This window comes from Molossus molossus, unplaced genomic scaffold (assembly GCF_014108415.1).
Source record: "Molossus molossus isolate mMolMol1 unplaced genomic scaffold, mMolMol1.p scaffold_m16_p_18, whole genome shotgun sequence".
Taxonomy (NCBI): domain Eukaryota; kingdom Metazoa; phylum Chordata; class Mammalia; order Chiroptera; family Molossidae; genus Molossus; species Molossus molossus.
Genome location: NW_023425353.1, coordinates 63,528,618 through 63,547,916, shown reverse-complemented (window position 1 = coordinate 63,547,916; position 19,299 = coordinate 63,528,618). Strand labels below are relative to the sequence as shown.

Sequence of the window (19,299 nt, the reverse complement as noted above, 5' to 3'; positions counted from 1 at the left end):
CATCGATGTGAAAGGGACACATCAAGTGGCTGCTACACGCACAATCCAACCAGAGCCGGGGACAAACTGCAGCCAAGGTACATGCCCTTAGTGGGAACCGAACCCAGGTCTCTCTGGACCCCAGGCCGATGCTCTAACCGCTGAGCCAAACCAGCCAGGGCCTGCTGCATTGTTTTTAAAATGGCTATACTATTGCCCTGGCTGGTTTGGCTGAGCAGTTAGTGTGTGGGCCCAAGGACCTAAGGATAGAGGGTTTGATCCCCTGTCAAGGTCATGTACCAGGGTAGCAGGTTCGATCCCCAGCCCTGGTCAGGGTTGTGCGGGATGCAACCAATCGATGTGTCTTTCTCACATCAGTGTTTCTCCCTCCCTCCCTTCTGCTCTATCTAAAAATCAATGGAAAAATATTCTCAGGTGAGGAATAACAAAAAATAAATAAAATATAATAAAATGGCTATACTATTTTGTAGTTGTGAGCTAAGGAGTAGCAATTGGAGTAGACTGAATAAAGGTCAAATGTGAGAATATTTCTGAAGTAAATTTGATGTATTCATTGGATAAGAGGAGAAAGGAGGAAGTCATGGTAAATTTCTAGTTTAGAAAACTGTACTGATAATGACAACATTAATTAAGGGCACAAAGAACCAAGAGGCTTGCAATTTAATATGGTGTCTGATTAGCTGCCCTCCATGCAGCTTCTTTAATCTCCTACCAAAATACCTATGGAGATGCAGAGAGTGACACCAATAACATCTAGGAACTCAGGAAGGTGTCTGCCTTAATCTTTAGAACAGATCTGAGATAAAGGCACCTATTTCATCTTGTGGAAACACATGGCTTAAAGATAATGAGATATCATCTACATCCCATTGCCACTTCCCTGGCTCAGCTATTCAAAGCTTGTTTACTTCTAGGCCAGCACTATTCAACAGAAATATGTGAACCACATATGTAATTTAAAATGCTTTCAGTAGCCAATTAAAAAAACAACAACAGATGAACTTAATTTTAATATATTTTATTCAACCTAATATATCTAAAATAGTATCACTTCAACATATAAGTGATATAAAAGTTTAATAATGAGATATTTTACATTCCTTTTTTGGAAGGAATAACTCAGTCTTCAAAATCTGAAGTGTCTTTTATACTTGCAGCATATCTAAATCTCTACAAACCACTTTTTCTTTTTTTTTTTTTTTGGTTAATCCGCACCCAAGGATATTTTTTCTTTTTCTTTTCTTTTCTAAAAGGCAGGCATAATCTATAACAGTAGTTTTTATTTTAGTTTTTTTCACTATTGATTTTAGAGAGAGAGGAAGGGAGAGGGAGAGAGAGATAGAAACATCGATGAGAGAGAATATCAACTGGCTGCCTCCTGCATGCCCCACACTGGGGATCGGGCCCACAACCTGGGCATGTGCCCTGACCGGAAATCGAACCAGCGACTTCTTGGTGCATGGGTTGATGCTCAACCACTGAGCCACACTGGCCGGGCCCAAGGATATTTTTTCCATTGATTTTTTAGAAAGGGGGAGATGGGCCCTGGCCAGTTTGGCTCAGCGGTTAGAGTGTTGGCCTGCGGTCCAGAGAGATCCGGGTTCGGTTCCCGCTAAGTGCGCGTACTTCGGTTGCAGTTTGTCCCCGGCCCTGGTTGGTCGTGCGGATGGTAGCCACTCGATGTGTCCCTTCACGTCGATGTTTTTCTCTCTCTCTCCCTTCATCTCTCTCCCTCCCACTCTATCTGTACAAAAAATGGAAAAATATCCTCCGGTGAGGATAAAAAAGAAAAAAAGAAAAAGAAAGGGGGAGATGGGAGGCACACACATCAATGTGAGAGAGAGACATTGATTGGTTGCTTCCCATATGTGTCCTGACTGGGGCCAGGGATCACACCTGCAACCCAGGTACTTGCTAGAAATTTTCCTGCATCTCTGATGATCTGCAGTACTTCGAGATTCCTACCTTAAGTCCCCATTCCTGTAGTACTTATGGCCTTCCAACACAACAATATAATTTACTGATTATTATGTTGATTGTTTACAGTTTGTTCATGCTACCAGACTATAAGTTTCACAAGGATAGGGATATTTGTTTTGTCCACTGATGCATCTTACATGCCTTGAATAGAACAGTGCCTGGCACATAGTAAGTACTTAATTATTTGTTGAATTACCTGAATGACTAGTTCAGGTAAATGGGTTAAAATCAAAACAAGCGAAAGGAAAGCCTGAGGCTCATAAGGGTGACATCAGCCCACATCAAAGCACCTTCCTCATCATGGCAGGGTTTTCACCAGACCCACACTGTCTTCCAGAGGGCTACATTTGGTGATCAAAATTATCCCTGGGCCCAGCTGGTGTGGCTCAGTGGTTGAGCGTCAGCCCATGCACCAAGAGGTCGCCAGTTCAATTCCCGGTATGGGCACATGCCCAGGTTGTGGGCCAAATCTCCATGGGGGGCATGCTGGAGGCGGCCAGTCGATATCCTCTCTCGTCAATGTTTCTATCTCCCCCCCCCCCTTCTCTCTCTCTAAAATCAATAAAGAAAAAAGAAATTATCCCTGGGCCCCATGACCCAGGGATAGCCAGGAGTCATCTTGATACTGTCTGTAGCAGCCTTTGCTACTGATTGCTTGTCATAGGTCTCAGTAGCCAACCAACATAAGCAGTAAAAATAACAATGCTGTGCCCTGGCTGGTTTGGTTCAGCGCTTAGAGCGTCGGCCCACAGACCCAAGAGTCAAGGGGTTGAATCTTGTCAAGGGCACATACCTAGGTTGCGGTTCGTCCTCGGCTCAGGTCAGAGTTGTGCAGGAGGCAACCAGTCAATGAGTCTCTCTCCTCTAGATGTTTCTCTCTCTCCCTCCCTCCCACTCTAAAGATAAGTAGAAAAAAAAATATCCTCGGGTGAGAATTAAGGAAAAAAAAAAGAATAACAATGCTCTGTGCAGTTGGAGCCTGGGCATATTCATGGAGGAAAATGTGAATATTCCAAGTTAGGAAACAAGAGCTTTGTGTCAGTTATATTGGACTGACATCTCCTGTGATCAGGATACTCTCATTTTGTTCTGAATTTGTTAGCTATTGATTGATTTGTAAAGTTGGAAAATAAATACAAATCAGAGTTCAGACAATAACAAAATGATCTACTTTTGTGTCCCTCTTCAATACATATGTTCCTGACTTCTTTTCCCTTTTCAGGGTGAAAAAGCTGATTGCTTTTACATTATAGAGTCCGGTGAAGTGAGCATCTTGATTAAAAGCAAGGTGAGTTTGCATGTGACGATGCAAGTTATTCCAGGGAAGGTCCAGATACCACGTGTATGTATGCACAGAAAGTAACTGTCTGCTTTAAATAACATGAATTGTGTTTAGTGAACCAAAACCATCATTGTTAGGTGAGGTATGTGACTGGCAAAGACCCATGTTTAAGCCCATCCATTGATAGAGATTTTGTGTATTTCTTCTTGTCCCTATTGCCTTTGCCTCTGTTGTGTAATCAATGATATGAGAAATACTGGCCTACAAATCAATTAAAAAATAAACATACTAATAGAAAAATGGAGGAATTATATAATTAAAAAATACAGGTGGGTGTTGAATATGAAAATAGCTTCATTTTTAGAGCTCTGGGAGGTGAGGTCCCTAGGTTAATTAGTATTATGGCTATTATTATGGCCATTTGATGTTATAGGGAGACCTAGAAATCTGATGACTATAGGGAGGAGTGATTCTTACCATATATATGTCATCACCAGATTTCCCTGTTTCAGTTTTTTTAAGAATATAGAATTTGCCAAAATAGTGAGTTATATCTAATACTATAAATCAAACAAGTATAAAACCTCCTGTAAGGCATCTTTATTAAAAGTTAAGAATAGAGAAAGAAAGAAAAATATGGTAACTACTTATAAGATGGCTTGATTCCTGATTAAAAATAGATCTGTTGTCCGGCCAGTGTGGCTCAGTGGTTGAGCATCGACCCATGCACCAAGAGGTCACCGGTTCGATTCCCAGTCAGGACATATGCCCAGGTTGTGGGCCCAATCCCCAGTGTGGGGCATGCAGGAGGTGGCCAGTTGATGTTCTCTCTCATCAATGTTTTTATCTCTCCCTCTCCCTTCCTCTCTCTCTAAAATCAATAAAGGGAAAAAAATAAAATAGATTTGTTGTTTCACATGAAACAATAGTTTGAAACTTCCGTGTTCTTTCACTTACAGTTTTGGACTACTTATATATGTTTGTACATTTCTCGGGTTTGGTTTTTTTTTTTTTTTTTTTTTTTCATTTCTCGGGTATTCATTGCCAGACAGCATAGTGTTAGGTGTGTAGGACCAAGGAGTACTATGGCACTGGGGGATTGAGGGAGTTTGTCAGAAATGCAGTGTCTGGGGCTCAGACCTACCCTATCAGAATCTGCAATGAAACAAAATCCCAGGGGTCTGATATTGGTATGACAGTATGGTAAGTGATATTCTACAGAAGAGAGTAGGTGGACACCAACATGTCCATAGTCCCAGAGAATGTTACAGAAATAGGAAAGAAAGTGTTGGATTGAATGGAGCAGATTGACTTAAGAGCAAACTGGTCAGGACAAAAGTGTGAAAGGAGGAATGGTCAAGCCATGTAAGCCAATGTGTCACAAAAAATATCTATCTGCCCATAACATAAAGGGGCTCTTAGAGATTTGAGGCTAATTCTTACTAATAAATACTAAATAATTATTTACTTAAACAAGTCATTGCTTAGCTTAGCAAAGGAATTTTTTTTAAAAAAAGGAAACTCTAGCCCTGGCCGGTTTTGCTCAGCGGTTAGAGCGTCGGCCTGCGGTCCAGAGAGACCTTGGTTCGGTTCTCGCTAAGGGCACGTGCCTCGGTTGCAGTTTTGTCCCCGGCCCTGGTTGGATCGTGTGGGTGGCAGCCACTCGATGTGTCCCTTTTGCGTCGATGTTTCTCTGTCTATCTCTCTCCCTCCTACTCTATCTGAACAGAATATCGAACAATATCCTTGGGTGAGGATTAAAAAAAAAAGGAAACTCTAGATATTTTAAATACAATATAGTACATTATTTATTATTTTCAGTAATCTGATAAGCATGAATTACAACCTGCTTGATTTCTTTTTTTTTTTTTTTATAGTTTATTGTATTTTAATAGCAAACTTACAGGAACAGCACAGAAGACAGACAACATTAAAAACATGTACTTGCATGTAGAACAACTCAGAAAAGTATAGTGAATGGATGGAATCTACTGTATGATAAAAGTGCTACAAAACCATTTAGTTGTCATCAATAAGAAATTTACTTATTTTTAAAAAATCCAAATGCTGGCATTGTCCAGAAAAATTTAACAGGTTTATTTATATTGTTATAAAGTTGAACTGCTGACACTTGTTCACTGAAACATTTTGACTTGCATTAATGCCTTATGTCCCCGCAGTTATATTTTAAAAATTCACACACAAATGAAAATGGAAAAACTGCCAATACCTGATTTCTGCCCCCTATTTTCAACTTGCAATCATATACTTAGGTACCTTTTGACCCCATGGAAAAAAAATATCTAACGTTCAGAACTACCAATAACAGGAAGAAAAAATTTTTTTTAAAGAATGAAATATTGTTCATCATAGTGGATTCTTAAGCACATTCTCCACGTATGCGGCGTGCTAGCTGGATGTCGTTTGGCATAATTGTTACACGTTTGGCACGGATAGCACACAGGTTGGTGCCTTCAAAAAGGCCAACCAGATAGGCCTCACTTACCTCCTGCAAAGCTCCAATAGCTGCACTCTGGAAGCACAGATCTGTTTTGAAGTCCTGAGCAATTTATCGCATCAGACACTGGAAGGGAAGTTTGCAAATCAGAAGTTCGGTGGACTTCCGTGGACTTCTGATAACGTCTAATTTCACAAAGTGCCAGGTACCAGGCCTGTAATGATGAGGTTTCTTCACCTCTCCAGTAGAGGGCGCACTCTTGCGAGCCACTTTGGTAGCCAGTTTTTTCCTTGGTGCTTTACTACCGGTGGATTTGTGGGCAGTCGGCTTTGTAGGAGCCATGGTATAAAGACCTCTTTATTGACCCCCCTTCTCCGGCTGGAGCTCCCGGAGCTTGAGGCAGCGCAGGTGTTAGAGAGTGACGGCGGTTGTGAACACAATTACTGCTTGATTTCTTAATACAGAATTAAACCACCAAATTTCAAGGTTGGGAATTATTTTTAAAAATATTTAGTTACTTAATTCTTCTTTTCACCTTTTTTTTTTTTTAATCCTCACCTGAGGACATTTTTCCATTTTTTGTTCAGATAGAATAGGAGGGAGAGGAAGAGAGAGAGAGAAACATCGATGTGAAAGGGACACATCGAGTGGCTACCTCCCATACAACCCAACCAGGGCCGGGGACAAACTGCAACCGAGGTACATGCCCTTAGCGGGAACTGAACCCGAGTCTCTCTGGACTGCAGGTCGATGCTCTAACCGCTGAGCCAAACCAGCCAGGGCTTTAATTCTTCTTTTTAAAATGTGAGAGGGGACCACTAACTTAAGAAGTGGGCAGTATCTCAAAATAAAATTTGTCACTGTGAAGTTTTGTCCAAGAAAGGCATGGTCTTAAATCAAAATGTAGCAGCCCACATCAATATTACAACTAAACTACAGAACAACCATCATTCAAAACCGCCTGAAATCAAGCTGAATGGAAGTCCTACAACTACGAAATTAAAGAAACCACATCAAGACTAGCCCTGGCTGGTTTGGCTCAGCGGTTAGAGCATCGGCCTGCGGTCCAGAGAGACCCGGGTTCGGTTCCCGCTAAGGGCACGTACCTCGGTTGCAGTTTGTCCCCGGCCCTGGTCGGTCGTGCGGGTGGCAGCCACTCGATGTGTTCCTTTCACGTCGATGTTTCTCTCTCTCTCTCTGTTCCTCTCTCTCCCTCCCACTCTATCTGAACAAAAAATGGAAAAAGTCCTCGGGTGAGGATAAAAAAAAAGACTGGTAGAAGGGTTGGAGGTGTGGACAGGTTGGTCCCACACCCACACATGGCAGATAAAAATCAGGAGGATACCTCAATCAGGAGGATACCTCAGCTGTAAAGGTCCTCCCTGAGGAGTAGGGGGTCCTTGTCCCACACCAGGCTCCCAGCCCAGGGTTCCAGTGCCAGGAGGAGAAGTCCCCATAACTTCTGGCTGTAAAATCCAGCGGGAACTGAGAGTGAGGGGGGCTGAGGCTGCTGGAGCCCCAACCAGTTTCTCTTAAAGGGCTTGAGCTCGGATTTACTGGACTTGCTCCCTCTGTGCTCTGAGGGGAAGCAACTTAAAAGGCACCAGAAACAAACGGGAAAAACTAAGCTGTTTACCCTCAGGATGAGGGCTGGAGGGGCAGCTTTCTCCCAGACAGACGTGCAGAGGCCTTTGTTCCTTTGCAGAGCCCTTTCCCTGGGCAGCTAGAACTCCAGCAACCTGGTTTACATTGTTGGTCCCGCCCTAGTGATTCCCTGAGTCACCGCCCCACCCAAATTTTGGGCCCACCCAAACTGTTTCCAATGGCTTTACTATGGGATTGGTCTGTCTTGTATCCTGCTTCAGATTTTCCTAAAATTCTCAAGCAGGCAGCATCTGGTCTCAGAGAGCCCCATACCTCTCGCTAAGTGGCCCCAGGCCTGGCACTAGAAGCAGCCAGCCTTGGTTCACAACTTGGCTTTTCCAAGCCCAGCACAAGAAGCAGCCATTGGCAGATCACTTTGTAGCTTATGCCGGGTGGCCCCGGATAGGACACAGGCAGTGGCTGACCTTGCCCCAGAGCCAGCACACCCAGTGGAGAGCTTCAGATCACATCAAAACACCATCACCCAACTACCTCTACAAGTGACACACTCAATGAGTGGACTCAGTGGGTACCAGAACCCTGCTGAAGTAAGTCTTGTTCTGTGTGGTGGGCCCTTACACAGCTGATCCTCCAAGGTAGTCAGAAGCCAGGGGTCAGTGGGCACAGTCAATCCTTGCAGCTGATCAGCCTGAGTAAAACCCTCCCATTGATGTGCCAACAGCAATCAGAACTTAATTACAACAGAAGGGTGTACAATCCACACTGGGGGTGCACACTGGGGGTACACCTCGAGGGCCCTACTGGGTGATCAGGGAGGCTGTACCACTGGATCCTACAGGATACCTACAACAACAGGCCACCCTATGAAGCCTAGGAGACATAGCAACTCAACCTAATACGTAGAAACAAACACAGGGATGCAGTCAAAATGAGGAGACAAATATGTCCCAAATGAAAGAACAGAAAAAAACTCCAGGTAAAGAACTAAACAAAATGGAGATAAGCAATCAATCAGATGCAGAGGTCAAAACACGGGTTATAAGGATGCTCAAGAAACTTAGAACTTTGGGGAACTTAGTGAGAACTCCAAGGAACTTAGAACATCAACAACATAAAAAAGGACAGGTCAGGCCCTGGCAAGTTTGGCTCAACAGAGCATCAGCCTGTGGACCAGAGAGTCCCGGTTTTGAAATAAAGAATAATTTACAGGGAATCAGTAGTAGAGTACATAAAGCCAAGAAGTAAACTGTCGATTTGGAATATAAGGAAGCAAAAACCATCCAATCAGAATGGCAAAAAGAAAAAGAATCTAAAAAAATGAGGATAGTGTAAGGAGCCTCTGGGACAACTTCAAGTGTGCCAACATTTGCATCATGGGGGTGCCAGAGGGAGAAGAGAGAGAGCAAGAAATTGTAAACTTATTTGAAAAAATAATGACAGCAAACTTCCCTAACTTGGTGAAGGAAATAGATATACAAGTCCATGAAGCACAAAGTCCCAAAGAAGATGAACCCAAAGAGGTCCACACCAAGACACATCATCATCAAAATGCCAAAGTTAAAGGCAGAGAATCTTTTTTTTTTTTTTTAAATCCTCACCCGAGGATATTTTTCCATAGGAACTGCAACCAAGGCATGTCCCCTTGGCTGGAATTGAACCCATGACTCATTGGTTTGCGGGCCGACACTCTGCCGCTGAGCCAAACTTGCCAGGGCACAAAGAAAGAATCTTTTTTTTTTTTATCCTCACCCGAGGACATTTTTCCATTTTTTGTTCAGGTAGAGTGGGAGGGAGAGAGAGGAACAGAGTGAGAGAGAGAGAAACATCGATGTGAAAGGGACACATCAAGTGGCTGCCACCCGCACAACCTACCAGGGCCGGGGACAAACTGCAACCGAGGTACACGCCCTTAGCGGGAACCGAACCCGGGTCTCTCAGGACCGCAGGCCGACGCCAAAGAAAGAATCTTAAAAGCAGCAAGAGAAAAGCAGTTCGTTAGCTACAAAGGAGCTCCTAAAGGACTGTGAGCTGATTTCTCAAAAGAAACTGCAGGCCAAAAAGGAGTGGCAAGAGATATTCAAGGTGATGAAAAGCAAGAACCTACAACCAAGATTACTCTATCCTGCAAAGCTATCATTTAGAATCAACGTATATATTAAGAGTTTCCCAGAAAAGAAAAAGCTAAAGGAGTTCATCACCACCAAACCAGGATTATATGAAATATTGAAGGGTCTTCTTGAAGGAGAAGAACAACAAAAATATGAACAATAAAATGGCAATTAATACATATCTATTAACAATTGACTCTACTAACAAAATGAGCAGCAGAACAGATACAGACTCATAGATACAGAGAACTTTTTGTTGCTTGCCAGATGGGTGGGGGCTGGAGGGATGGGTGAAAAAGATGAAGAAATTAAGAAGTGCAAATTGGGTGTTAGACTGATGACTCTCAAAGAGAAGGGGGGAGGGAGGTCAGGATGATTTAAACCAAAGAATTTCTAAGCATATATGCATAACCAATGGACACAAACAATAGTGTGGGGAGGGCAGGAGGGGGGGTGGGATTGGGGAAGGGGATCAATGGGGAAAAAATGGGGGACATCTGTAATACATTCAACAATAAAGATAAGTTAAAATTTTTTTTAAATGTATCAGCCCAGGATTCTGACTCTTTACCTAAGAAAAACATTGACATTATTTAAATGTTGTCCTTTTCTTTCCCTGTGCCAAACTGAGAATCATATATATGTATAAAATATATATTATTATATCTTAACATATAGTAACATTATAATATAATGTTATATATTATATTATTAACTATAAAATATACTATAATTATGTGGTGTATTAACTGTATATTAATTATAATATATTAATATAAAGCATATTATAATATACATATAAATCTTCAAAAGATAATTGTCTGCACCTTACCTCTTGATATTTAGTTATTATTACCTGAAAGGTAGTAGGACTCAGACGAAGTCCCAGGTGAAAGCCAAGTCTTCTGATTAAACCATGCCACTGAGATTAACCCATGTAGTTTACATGGTATAGTTAAGAGTCTCTACAAAGTGAATTTCTCAGTAATTGTGATACTCGTACTAAAAAGGAAATTCAAGTGTGTGCAGCATCAGTCTCCAAACTCATATGCCCCACTTTGATTTTGGAGTCAGCCTGGTTTATGTTCTCTACTTGCTCTAGACTAAAACAAACAAGGATGATGGGAACCAGGAGGTCGAGATTGCCCGCTGCCATAAGGGGCAATACTTTGGAGAGCTTGCACTGGTGACCAACAAACCCAGAGCTGCTTCTGCTTATGCTGTGGGAGATGTCAAGTGCTTAGGTAAGAAAAACTCTTTATGCATTAATACATTTTTCTATCATGCAGTTGTTGTTTTTTTGTTTTTTGTTTTCCTTATCAGCAAGCCTTGGTTAATTTCATCAGTTCTAACAGCTAGGCTTGGGCAGTTTGTATTACCAACCAGAAATGAATGAATATATAGCTTTATTCCTCATCCGAGGATACTTTTTATTTATCATCAGATAGAGTAGGAGGGGAAGGGAGAGAGAGAGAGAGACAGAAAGAAACTGATGTGAGAGAGACATACCGACTGGTTGCCTCCAGCAGGACCCCGACCAGGGCCAGGGACAAACAGCAACTGAGGTACGTGCCCTTGACCAGAATCGAACCTGCGGCTCATTGGTCTGCGGGCCAACACTCTATAACTGCTGAGCCAAACTAGCCAGGGCATGAATATTTTCTATTCACAAACGTTTTTGGGCACTGACTGTAGCCTGTGAACAAGACAGGCATACAGGCACCCTGGCAGTGTGAATAGAGGAGGCAAGTGTCCAAGATTGTGTGGAGACAGAGAGAAACAGGTGCTACTGGACTCTGCAAAATCTCAAACTTAGATGACACAATCCTGCTGTGTTCACATAGAAACATCCCTCCTGCCCTGGCCAGTTTGGCTCAGCGGTTAGAGCATCGGCCTGCGGACCAGAGAGTCCCGGGTTCGGTTCCTGCTAAGGGCATGTACTTTGGTTGCAGTTTGTCCCTGGCCCGGTTGGGGTCGTGTGGGTGGCAACCACTCTATATGTCTGTGTCATGTTGATGATTCTCCCTCTCTCCCTCCTGCTCTATCTGAATATGAATGTAAAAAAAAAAAAAGAAAAGAAACATCACTCCTTTTCCCAAGTGCCCAATATCTCAAAGTCTAATATCGTATAATGTGAGTGTATATATTTAAGGAAAGGTTTGCATGAAGGAAATGACTTTGAATCATTGGTATAGAATTCATTCTCTTCCCTCATCTCTTTTAACAATGCAGTAATGGATGTACAAGCATTTGAGAGGCTTCTGGGGCCCTGCATGGACATCATGAAGAGGAACATCTCACACTACGAGGAACAGCTGGTGAAGATGTTTGGCTCCAGCTTGGATCTGATCGATCCTGGGCAGTAGGTGTGCCACACCCCAGAGTTTTCTCAGTGTGACACCAAAACCTTATGGTCAGCCACAGAGCACACACAGAAAGCAGACACGACAGAACTGTTCCTGCTGTTGCTACCACAGCTGCCATTGCTATGGCCATGGGCATTTAGAAAACTTGAAAGTCAGCACTAAAGGATGGGTAGCGGTTCAACACGCACCTCCATTTTGATTCTGAAAGCCCATTATTAGATTACTTGTAATGATTATTTCAACCCAGTTTCACATCTTTGGTTCAAAATGGCATGTCTCTCCAACAATTTAAGTGCCTGATACAAAGTCCAAAGTGTAAACATCTTCCTTTCCTCTCCTGCTGCTACTATTGCTTTCAGAAGTTACCACAGGTCTGCAAGCCTGTTGTATAACTGTAGACACCCTTCCCCCCACCTTTTTCAAGGGAGGAAACACTGTAGCCTTTGATCTACTCATTTGTCCTTTGAGTAAGTCCACATTTGTTCACAGTTGCAGCCTTTGGGTTGACAGTGGAAAATGGTGGCAGATATGATGGAGGTTTGTGGTCCTATGGCATTGTACTGTCTGCTAAAAGCTGCACACATGACAGCTGTCTCCAAACTCACAGTGATGCTTAGGGGATGGCCCTGCCCAGGACCCAGTAGGTCAGCACCCCAGTGCACACTAATCAATCATTAGGACCCATGTTAGAGCAGAAAATGTGGGTTTGGTACATTCTTCAAGTAGCAGAGAGGGAAAGTTTTCTGGGTTGGGGTTTTTGTTTTGTTTTAGTAGATTTTGTTTTGTTTAATCTCTGTGCAATTTGCGTGAATAAATTGCTGTCCATTTATAAGGAGCCAGGGTCTAGAGGTGCCATCACTTTATCTGACCCAAATACTTTCCTGGATAATAACCGTCATCCCTTGTTTCCAGTTGCCTCTACTGGCTAATGGCAATGTGTTGGCAAGAGGTTATACTACAAAGAGAGCCTTTTCCTTCTACTCCAGATTTATCACATAGCTTTGCTGTTGAACCATCAATTTTTAAACTCTTCAAAGACAAAGCAGCTATTTTTTTTTTAAGAAAACACTTCTCTACTTAAGATTCTCCTTGGATATATTCATGTACATATATATATCCGTTTGTCAGCTGACTCAGGCATTTATCCTAAAGATCAACTCTTTTTGTTAGTTTTAAAAAATTGGCATCATTTACAATTTTATAGAATTAATGCGAAGACCTTTCTAATTAAGATGTTAGGATATTTGGTGTTCCCATTGTTAATCCCAAAGGAAAGTAATTTAGCTTTTATTTTAAAACTTTTTTAACCTTTCAATTATATCAGGTAGAATTCTGATGAATTATCCTAATTAACTAGATATATTTCAGAATGAAACTTTTTCTTCAGAATGACTTAAAATCAGATGTTACAAGTAATCTTAAGAGCAGTGTGAAATTTGCACTGTAGCCAAGTTTATATTAAACGCAGAGGTCCTTTTTGTATTTGGGGTGGAATAGAGGTTGAGTCTTACTATTTTTCCAATTGGATATCTTGTTCTTCTATCACCATCCATTAAAAATGCTTTCCTTGCCCCTCATTGGGAAAAAAAAATCAAGAGGTCTTTTCCAATATGATTTTTTAAAAACTTGTATAGCTCAATAAATTCCTAAGAGATTACATGCTAGGGCTTGAGTCATTCCTACTGTGGATAATGATGGAACCCACAAGGTCACCTTTCATTGTTCACATAAGCCATTCTCTCTATTTTTTGCCACAGTGTGGTCAGGAGATTTCCAGAGTGGTGACTCACCACAACCTTGGTCAATTCTCCCTTTTTCTTGTGCTCCATGAAGTAAAAGCAGCAGGACTCTTTTCAAACTGCCCTAGTAGCCTGCATTGCAGCCCTCAGAATTGTGAAAGGTTGTAACTAATACTCCAAAACAGGCAGCTAGCACTGGGAAAGCCCATATTTTTCCCATGATTTTTCAAGGTTAGTCTTTTCTATGGTGTTGCTTTATTATCAAACAAGAAGAAAACAGATCTTGCATTTTAGCTGACAAGAACCACAACAGTTTCTTACAAAGGTAACAGATACATTGGATTTCAGGAGTGACACAGAGGCTAGCCCCAGACTATGTGAGGACTCTATTTAAACACGGAGCAGATACCTCCTTTGCACCCCCTCTCCCTTCATGCCAGCATTAGTTAGGGCTGGCTATGACCTCCGTGCCAGAGTCACTCCTGTAGGCTGCTGGGGATGGGCCTTTTCGTCCTGCCCTCTTGCACATCCCAGTTTAGTCTTCCCCTTCACAGAAGCCTCTTTAACACCCCCAACTCACTGATGATTGGTGTTTCACAGAGTGGAATTCATGAGGTTTAAATCGTCCTGCTCTAGTTACAGATTGACATATGGATCATCAGTCTAGCCCCTCACTGCATAAAGGGCCCTGTGAGGGTTTGGCTTGAAGGAAGGAGATGTTAAAAGGACCAGTGTGAGTGAAATAGGACATAGCCATTACCAAGGTACCAGGAGTCTGACAGTGTTCCAATTCTCTATGCCACATGAGGAATCAAAAGTAGTAGACAAATTCAACTCAGGGCTCTGGTGTCCACATTGTGCCAGGCAAGCCCTGCACTGATGGATGAGCCTCACGGGGCAGAGTGTGTGTTGGGAAGTAATCTCTTTGTTAATCTTTGTTAATTGATTTTGAGTGGTGAAGAATGTTCTGAGAGTCTCGAGGTCCAACTTGCAGTAGTATCCTTCCTTCTGGCCCCAGTGTATCACATCCACTCTCTTTTGGTTGTATTCTCAAAGGAAGGATTCATGTGTTCTGACCTCTTAATCAATAGTCCTTATATATAATTGTGTTATATATAATTGCTACAGATTCTCAGAAATCTAGGGTGGAGGTTTTCTTTGAGCAGTTTAATGAGTGAATTTGGCAGCGGAGTGGCAAGAAATGGTTCTCCAACCCAGGAGAGGTTGTGTTCATCCTCTTGTCCCCCATATTCTCGCCCACAATGGCAGAGTAGTCAGTGAGTGGTGCCACTGGTGCCCAGCAGCATCCTAGGCACACAGCATTTCCATGTTGTGTCAAGTATACAAACAATCCTCTCTCGTTTAGAAAAATTGAAAGAGCATTTTTGCACAGAGAAAAAGAAAATAGACCCATGAATGTCATCTTTTATCTTTTGTTTTCAGTTGACTGATGTTGGAATTTTTGTTCTTGACATGCTCTTGTAAACCAATCTTGCCAAGATACAAGTTGTTTTGGTTTTTCACTACAATTACCTCTTGTTCCTCCTGTCTTGACTGCTGACGTTCCTCAATGATTCTAATGTCTATTTTATGGGAAGCAGCCTTCCCATGAGTTTCCTTTTACACACTGCAGGGCTATCTTTATACTTAAAAAAAAAAAATTTTTTTTTTTTTTTTTTTTTTAAAGAAAACTGGCACTAACCTCATGGGGGATTTGCAGAAAACCATTTAGCCCACCTTGAGCAAAAGGTAGATTCCTCGTTTTCTTAAAGCTCATTGTAATAAAAGAAAACTAATTTAGCATTATTGTGCTACCTCAAAGGTAAAAAATGTTTTAAGGTCCTTTTTTGGTCCTGAGTTCTACACATGGTGTTTGAAATGCCTTTCAATTGGAATTGTTTTTAAATCATTGGGAAGAATTTTATTTTAACCTGTTTTACACTGTGTTTTAATCTCAGAAGAATAAGTAATTGGAAATTGATTAATTCTTGCTCTGTGGTATTGAATGTATGATTAAATCGTTTGCCATAACCAAGGTTGGGGTTTTTTTTTGTTTTGTTTTGTTTTGTTTTAAGGAAACTCTAGGGCTTGGCTTCGCTCTTGGTTAATAAAGGCTGACAAATCATGTCTGACTTTCCAGTGCAGCCTTGTGTCATGTGTTTGTCCTCTCATTTCAGGGCTCCAGGCCATCATATCACTCATTTGGCATATACACTGTTGGGATTAGGTGTGAGTTCTTAGAAATTAGAGAGGAGGCCTGGGCACATGTATTAGTTGGGGTTCTTCAAATAAACAGAACCAATAGGTGTGTGTGTGTGTGTGTGTGTGTGTGTGTAAAGAGATTTATTACAAAGAATTGGCTCACGCAATTATGGAGGCAAGCAAGTCACAAGATCTTCAGGGTGAGTTGGCAAGCTGTGGACCCAGGAGAGTTAATGGTTTAATTCTAGTCTGAGTCTGAAGGCCTGAGACCCAGAAGAGCCAATAGTATAGTTCCTGTCCAAAGGCTGTCAGGCTCAAGATCCAGGAAGAGCTGATGTCCCAGTTCAAAGGCAGTCAGACAGGAAAATTCCCTCTTATTTGGGGGAGAGTCAGAATTTTTGTTCTATTTGGGCCTTCAGCTCATTGGATAAGGCCCGCCCACATTAGGAGGGCATTCTGCTTTACTCACTCTATTGTTTTAAATGTTAATATCATCCTGCCCTGGCCGGTTTGGCTCAGCAGTTAGAGTGTTGGCCCACTGGCCAATGAGTCTCAGGTTCAATGCCAGTCAAGGGCATGTACCTCAGTTGTGGTTCCTCCCGGCCCTGGGCCCTGATGGGGTCATGTGGGAGGCAACCAGTTGATGGTGACTCTATCGCATTGATGTTTCTCTCTGTCTCTTTCTTCTTCCCTCCCACTCTGTCTGATGATAAATAGAAAAATATCCTCAGGTGAGAAATTAAAAAAAAATATATATATATATATGTATATGTATATATATTTGTGTGTGTGTGTATATATGTATGTGTGTGTGTATATCTATATATAGATATATACATATATATATATATCATCCAAAATCACCCTTACAGAATAATGTTTGATTAAATATTTTGGCATCCCATGGCCTAGTCAAGTTGACACATAAAATTAACCACAACTTTGAGTTGTTGGGGATGGTGTACAAGGGTGTCTTCCATTACATCCCTTGCCAGGGAAGATATACTCGCCAATGAAGCATAGCAGAAATCATCCTCTGTCTGACACTATTATATCATTTCCTTCTCTGTAACATGGCTGCCAGAACTAGCAATGACTGTCATAGACCACTCTACCTACAGTTTCTTTCCAAGTGACCAAAGGGAGCTCATTCTACAACAAATCCATGTTCCAGTTAAATCTTGCCGTCACCTGGCAGTACAAAAGGGCCAAGTAGTAGGTGTACATCCAAATATCCATGTGGGGCCCAAGAAACTGATAGTTGAACCTCAAAGCCAAACTAGCCTTGTTTCAAGACTTTAATTAATTAATTAAATATGGTTTGACCTTTGTGATTTTGGTAGTGATACTGCTATGAACAGTTAAAAAATGCCAGGATGGGGGTGGAGGGTTGGGATCAGGAGGAAGGTGTCAAGGGGGGAAAAGAGAAACATATGTAACAAAAATAAATTAATAAAAAATTGGGGGGGAAAAGCCAGGACAGCCCTGTCCTGTTTGGCTCAGCGGTTAGAGCGTTAGCCCTTGGACTAAAGGGTTGTGGGTTTCGCCCTGGCCAGTTTGGCTCGGTGGTTGAGTGTCGGCCTATGGACCAGAGAGTCCCAGGTTCGGTTCCCTTTAGGGGCACATACCACACACACACACAAAAAAAAATGGTTGTGGATTTGATTCCAGTCAAGGGTATGTACCTGGGTTGCAGGTTCAATCCACGGCCCCAGTCGGGTTCATGCAGGAGGCAGCTAGTCAATATGTCTTTCACATCAATGTTTCTCTCTCTCTCTCCCTCCCCTTCACTCTATCTAAAAATCAATGGAAAAATATCCTTGGGTGAGGATTAACAAAAAAAAAAAGAAATGCCAGGACAGCCCTGGCCTGGGTAGCTCAGTTGGTTAGAGTGTCGTCCCAATATGCCACGTGTGCGGGTTTGATCCCCAGTCAGAGCACATACAAGAATCAACCAATTAATTCATAAATAAGTGGAAAACAAATAGATGTTTCTGTCTCTCGCTCTCCCTTTGTCTCTCTCTAAAATCAATTTTTTTAATTTGTAAAAATAGATTCCAGGACAGCCCTGGCTGGTTTGGCTCAGCGGTTAGAGCATCAGCCTGCGGACAAGTCTCAGGTTCGGTTCCCACTAGGGGCATGTACCTTGGTTGCAGTTTGTCCCTGGCCCTGGTTGGAGTCGTGTGGGTGGCAGCCACTCAATGTGTCTCTCATATCAGTGTTTCTCTCTCTCCTTCCCTCTCTTCCTCCCACTCTATCTGAAGATGAATGCAAGAATGTCCTCAGATAAGGATAAAAATTAAAAATTTTTTTAAAATCCCAGGACAGCATCAAGATCATATTGTCCACATTCTTAGCCCTGAAGAGTGAATGTCACATGAGGATTTTGCTTTCTGTGTATGTTGTAACAGGAAGTTAGATATTTGTCCTATCAAAGTTACCTGAATATATCCTCAACAGTCTTAGTGTATCAATTTGATAACAACAGAATTAAAGCAGTAGTACTTACAACGTAGTAAAGGAAATTGGGGTCATTTCACAAGACATCATGTTAAGTATTAATTTTGTTTCCCTTACCCATCCTCCCTACAGACAAATGCCCTATCATACATGATGGCCAGCGATACATACTGTTACCTGATTTTGGGATATGTAGATAAAATGTTGTCAGTCAACCAGGAACATACTGAATAATCAGTTGTGAATTCAGATAATAATCTAGGTTCTGAATTAGAATGTCAGAAATTGGGTCTGACTTAGCTTATTTGTTTAGTGAACAAATCTTGATGACCTGAGGTGGACATTCCTGACACTGTGTTTGAACCCCAGGAATTAGGAGGATTCATGGTACTGAGGTCCAATGCTGAAGGAGCTTTTATCCTCCATATTTCTGGGCACAGACAGCAGCCTCTGTCTTCCATTTTAAGGATGATCATGCCCTCAATGACTGTTGTCGCCTTGGTCATTCTGCTCTTCTCTATGTGGGCTGCCACTGCCTATTGGTAAAATGAGTGGCTTTTTTGTTGTTTTGTTATTGTAAATAAATATTTATTGAAACATAGCCACACTCATTTATATACAGTTTGTGGCTACAACAGCAGAAGGAAATAATTGTGATAGAAGCTGTATGGCCTGTAAAGCCTAAAATATTAGCCTAAAATACTTTCTGACCTTTATGGAAGCTTGTTGATGCCTGCTCTAAAGAGACTCAGAAAGTTCCCATCATGAGGACTAAGTGCAATCAGCTTGAAAAAGCAGTATTTGCCTTTGTGATTGACAAGAGTGCAAGCACGTTACCGACAGTCGGAAGGTGCTCTGGCTTTGATACCAGAGCCTTTTAAAAGTGTGCAGGTTGTTGCCTGGCCAGTGTGGCTCAGTGGATTGAGCCATGACTGAGAAGTCCAGGTTTGATTCCTGGTGGGGTATATGCCTGGGTTGTGGGCTTGATCCCCAATAGGGGGGCAGCGTGTGGGAGGCATCCAATCAATGTTTCTCGCTAACATCAATGTCTCTCTCCTTTTACTCTCAAAAAAAAAAATCAGCCGTGGCAAGTTTGGCT

At 42.0% G+C, this 19,299-nt stretch overlaps 1 protein-coding gene across 2 annotated transcripts in view; it reads left to right on the top strand.

Moving 5' to 3' along the window:
- The window catches only part of PRKAR2A (protein kinase cAMP-dependent type II regulatory subunit alpha), a 75,642-nt gene extending 60,424 nt beyond the window's left edge, over positions 1–15,218 (top strand). For both annotated transcript variants that reach the window (XM_036266536.1, XM_036266537.1), the window contains exons 9-11: positions 3,203–3,268; positions 10,536–10,677; positions 11,666–15,218. In XM_036266536.1, the coding sequence (XP_036122429.1) occupies positions 3,203–3,268; positions 10,536–10,677; positions 11,666–11,799 (342 nt within the window). In that variant the 3' untranslated portion in view covers positions 11,800–15,218. The remainder of the gene's footprint in view (positions 1–3,202; positions 3,269–10,535; positions 10,678–11,665) is intronic.
- The last annotated feature ends 4,081 nt before the right edge of the window (positions 15,219–19,299 follow it).